The 5,284-nt window shown below is 37.6% G+C and overlaps 1 protein-coding gene across 1 annotated transcript in view; it reads left to right on the top strand.

Moving 5' to 3' along the window:
- ARMC2 (armadillo repeat containing 2) overlaps positions 1-4,459 on the top strand; it is a 113,564-nt gene extending 109,105 nt beyond the window's left edge. Inside the window, exon 17 of the mRNA XM_008577254.1 lies at positions 4,177-4,459. Coding sequence (XP_008575476.1) covers positions 4,177-4,334 — 158 coding nt within the window. The 3' untranslated portion in view covers positions 4,335-4,459. The remainder of the gene's footprint in view (positions 1-4,176) is intronic.
- Positions 4,460-5,284: the final 825 nt, after the last annotated feature.

Below are 5,284 nucleotides of genomic sequence, written 5' to 3'. Positions count from 1 at the left end.
AAAAAAAAAGGAAAAAAAAAAAAAAAAAAAAAGAAGGTGGTATGGGCATGGCAGCTTCTCAGCAGGGAGCAGTATACCTGGCAGGCTCTTCTCTGTAGCAGGCCTATTGCCTGCTGCTCCACTCCCAACTTTCCCTTATGGCCAGATTGGGCTTCTACTTGTGCTTCTCCAACCTCTGTGCCTTTGCACATGCCAGGTTCCCTATCTGCCTATCCAAATGCTGCCTGTCCTTTCAGGCCCTTCTCATATAGCTCTTCAAGCCCATAGTCATAGCCTGATGAAATCGGTACTTCTTATATAGCAATTAATCATTAACTGTAACTTCTCCTGTATTAATGTTTAGTTAAGTTTTATCTTATTTTTCCACTCCAACTGAACCACTTTATTTTTTATTGAAAAAATAATTGATTATACATATTTGTTATGAGCTACTTTAGGGAAAGGATATTGCCTTGTACAAAGAAGGTCTTTTCTTGTGGATTGGCTAATGATAGTAATACCTTTATTTTAATAGTGTTATATACTTTTAAAAGTACATTCATTCTATCTTCACAAGATCTCTCTTAGATCTCAGTGGCTAGGGGACAGATGAGGAAAATAGGTCTAGGAGGGTTAAGTGACTTGCCTAAGGTTACAGTGCACCAAAGCCAGAACTTTTCATTAGAAAATAAACATCTGGCCTGTGTTTTTCTGCTGTTCCATTACGTAGTACACCCTTACTCCACCCTACCCCATGGAAAGGGACTGTGGCATGGATCATAAAAATAAACACAGTTCAATCAGGGAGTCAAGTCACCATAGAAGGCATCACAAATTTCTCACGTGATCAAGAGCTCCTCCTTATGAGCCGTGAGGATGGGCCTCATGGGCTGTATGGTCTGTGCTGCTTCCTGGCTTCTCTCTCAGCAGCGTGGGCACTCAGATCCTTACTTTTGACAGGCCTGTGGCTGTGTCTGGCCAGTCGGGCAGCAGCAAGTGAAATGGACATTCAGGTGACAGTGTACTTGAATTCAATTATTTTACAAAAATAGCTTAAAAAACAGGCCATTTTGAAAACAGGATGAGCTGTTAATTCACAAAGGTCCAAGCTGAAGTATGAGCACTGTTTTTGGAAGTAATGGCAAGGCAACTGATACATAATATAAGTTACCTAACTTTTTTTGCTGGGTGACTAGACAAAAAAGAAGAACTTAATGGTTCTCAACACGGTTGGGATGTTGACAGTCTTTCTGGAAAGTGGCTTAAAAAGAATGTTGTCTGAAACTTCCTGGCATACTGCAGTCACTTCTTATAAACTCATTAGTTTGTAAGTGGTGTGCCTGGCATTCTGTTCTACCATGAGCCCCTCTCAGAGGAGCTGGCAACTGGTGGTTGGTGTGTGCAATTTATTGCAAACATAGAGTAAGTTATTGTACGTTCATCATAAGGTACATGATGATGAATGTACAATAACTTGGTACCTGTGTTTTGTGACAGGACTAGAGTGGGGCCCAGTGTTCAAGTTGGAGAATCACATCATCAAGCCTATGCCAAAAAACTCTCAGGCACTTCTGGAACATGTGAGGCTCTGCCTTATAAAAGAATAGTCAGGGAAATAGTAGATTCCTCAAACAGCTACCTGATGCTGAACAGAGAAATAGGAAATAGTGCAGTGAATAGGAGAAGCTTAAGAATGGTTGGTTATCTAAATCAGTGCTTTTCACACTGTGGGTTATAAAATCAGTTTAGTTGGTGGTGACCAGTATCTTTAAAAAAATGAAGTAGTGAAGAAAGAAAATATCAGAATATAGTACATGTAGTAAGGATAAGTATTCTATTGTGAAACATTCGTTTGTTATTTGCATATAAGTATCTAAGTATAACACCCAGTGTAATATGGCACTTTAAATGCATTTTCTGTATTTACTTTGAAACTTCAGACTACATTTCTTTTACCTGTGGCTATTTGGCTACTCTTGTTATGTTGTCTAATCCAATTTAGAATTAATATGGTCCAAGTGTGGATTAACTAAATATTGGCTGGGCCTCAAGAAGAGTAACATAGTCTTGACATTAGCTTAAGAAACAAAGCAAGACAAAAGAAATTTTCCTAAAACCACCATATCCAACCAAAGCCGTGGGCAGTAGAAAGGACTGCGAAATGCTTGTGCCAGTACTAAGCAGCTTGGAAAAGAAGGGCATAAAACAAGATAATTCATTTTTTTTAACAAAGAGTTCAGTGCTCAGAAAATCTGGAAAAGGGTGAACAGGAAGATGATCTAGAATCTGAAATCAGAGTCTCGCAGATTCCTTATGAAGGGCTTTGAAGGCAGAAAACACTATATGCATTCTCCTCCTGTCAAGGCCCTGGTTATCTTATGGGTGGTGAGATCCAGGTTTGCTTACAGGGTCTCCATGGAGCACTTTGCTGAAGTGTTTGTGTCTTCCTGGAACTTATCTCAGAGCTGCATAGCTGTCCACTTAGTTGGGAGCAGCGGAGGGGAAGGTACAAACCGGATTCCAGACTCCTTTATCTTATTCTGGGCGGAGACAATAATATCCATGGTATGGAAGTACATATCAGTGTACACAAATATTCAGTGTAGAAAATCTGATGTAAACAGAGTAATGAAGCATTTTATAATAGGATTTTAATTGGCTCTATGAAAAAATGTTTGCAAATTACGTAAGTAGAAACATTTGTGGTTATTTCAGGACTTAGTGGTTACCATTTAAGAAGTCTGCCTTAGGCCACAGACTTAGGAAGAGGAAGAGCCAGTCTTCTGAATGTCAGGCCAGTGCACTTCCCTGAAAGTGCACCTCACAGGGTATGAGGCCCAATATAAACAAGTAAAAATTTGGTGGCAAGTCAGCACAGAAACCTCAGTGGCGATTTATCTTCCTACTAGGGTTGCATATACTTTCGGTGTTCATGGAATTCAGGGTGCCCTTAGATTAAGAATCAAATTAAGTTGTAATTAATATTTTTGATTTTACAAGTGCTTTTCTGCATTATCTATGGACTAATTTGGGATTCTAATACTCCTTGGGATTCTCAAAGTATCCCAGTTTCACAGTTATTGGAGAGAGTGGGGAGAAGGGGTTGTCTTTTCAAAGAAGTATATCCTGGTTTCTTTGAAGCCAGCAAAGTTCTGATTTTCAGTAATGTTTAAAGTGTCAAATTTAACCAAGCTGCTTTCCCAAAAGATTTCCTGACTCCCTTTATATCTGTCAACCATTGAAATAATTAACTTTTCTAATGTTCATCTAAGAAAATAGAACTGTTAATACTTTGTTTATTCTGAGAAATTATGATCTGATTTTTTTTTTATGAGTATAGGGAAGATGTATTAGTTAAGATTCTTTCTCCAGAGAAACAGAGCCAATAGGGTGTGTGTGTGTGTGTGTGTGTGTGTGTGTATTTATTTATTTAAAGAAATTGGCTCATGCAGTTATATGAGTATAGGGAAGATGTATTAGTTAAGATTCTTTCTCCAGAGAAACAGAGCCAATAGGGGGTGTGTGTGTGTGTGTGTGTGTGTGTATTTATTTATTTAAAGAAATTGGCTCATGCAGTTATGGAGGCTGGCAAGTCTAATATCTACAGGGTAGGCCAGCAGGCTGGAGATTCAGGAAGAGCCATGTTGCAGTTCACGTCTGAAGGCTGGCTGCTGCTAGTATTTCCATGATCTGACTTTTTAAAAAAAATAATAAGTACATTCTAAGATGTTGTTGGTGGGGTGAGGGGGAAAAAGGGGCCAGGGCTGGCACACAACTGGCTCCGTTGCTGGCTGGTTGTGGTTGGCAGTGGGTGGGGCTGAGGCCCTCTGCCCCCTGCCTCAGGACCCTGGGGGCTTCTGGCTCCAGCCTCCATGGACTTTTGGATGCAAACTTACATGTACAAAACTAAGGGATTAGCTGAAATAAGAGCTCAATTTAATCTAGGTTTTTCTGAAAAAATTACTGTACTTTTAAATTAAGATACTAAAATATACTTATTTAAAAATATTTGTGAAGAATAGAAAAGAATAAAGATCTTCTCTCATTGAAAAGCATTTTAACCCCCAAATCCTATCTTGTGTTGTATTGGTATTAAAGATGAGCTAGGATGAGTTTAACTCATGTCATCAAAAATTAAACTATTCAACAGAATTGTATTTCCAAATAATTGCTATTATTTTAATTTTTCTGATACAGATGAGGAACTAGCACTGGATGGCAGTTTTGACCAAGACCTAAAAAACTATCACAAACTCCATTGGGAAACAGAATTCAAACCTGTGGCACAGCAGCTACTAAACCGAATACAGAGACATCACACCTTTCTGGAACCCCTGACTGTTCCTTCTTTCTAACATGATGCAGATCACCAACAGAAACAGGAAATCAGGTCTTCCTTATTCTCTAGACAAACGTGAACATTTTTTTCATTAGTAACAAATATTGAAAGTTTTTCAAGTACTGATTTTAGTGAGTAGGCTAAGTATTTTAAAAGAAATAAACATTTCCTCTTGTTAGGTAATATGGAAAAATGAATATAAATATTATATTTTCTGCTATGAGAAGTGTAAGATGAAAATATATGCATTTTTTCAGTAAATGACTTTTTCTTCTATTCTCCATTAAATAATTTAGTTCTAGTCTTAAAATTATGAGTTAACAATTTTGTTTTTATGCCAGTACCATGCTGTTTTTATTACGATAGCTTTGTAACATAATTTGAAGTTAGGAAGTGTTATGCCTCCAGCTTTATTTTTTTTGCTCAGGACTGCTTTGGCTATTTGGGGTCTTTTGTTGTTCCATATGAATGTTAGGATTGCTTTTCTATTTCTATGAAGAATGCCATTGGTATTTTGATGGGTATTGCACTGAATCTGTAGATTGTTTGGGGTAGAATGGACATTTTCATGATGTTAATTCTTTCAATCCAAGAGCATGGTGTGTCTTTCCACCTTTTTGTGTCCTCTTTAATTTCTTTCAGTCGTGTTTTATAGTTCTAATTGTAGCAATCTTTCACCTCCTTGGTTAAATTGATTCCTAGGTATTTTATTTTTTTTGGTGACTTTTGTAAATGGGCTTGCTTTCTTGATTTCTTTTTCTGCTAGTATGTTATTGGGGTATAAAAAATGTTATTGATTTTTGGGTGTTGATTTTGTGTCCTGCAGCATTACTGAAATTGTTTATCAAAAAACCCTTAGAGCTGATTGAGTCTTTAGGTTTTTCTATATATAAGATCATGTCATCTGCAAACAGGGACAGTTTGACTTCATCTTTTCCAATCTGGATGCCCTTTATTTCTTTCTCA

The sequence above is a fragment of the Galeopterus variegatus genome, unplaced genomic scaffold, assembly GCF_000696425.1.
Source record: "Galeopterus variegatus unplaced genomic scaffold, G_variegatus-3.0.2 Scaffold1469, whole genome shotgun sequence".
Lineage (NCBI taxonomy): Eukaryota > Metazoa > Chordata > Mammalia > Dermoptera > Cynocephalidae > Galeopterus > Galeopterus variegatus.
Note: the sequence above shows the minus strand (reverse complement) of the source record. Positions and strands in the feature narration are given on the sequence as shown.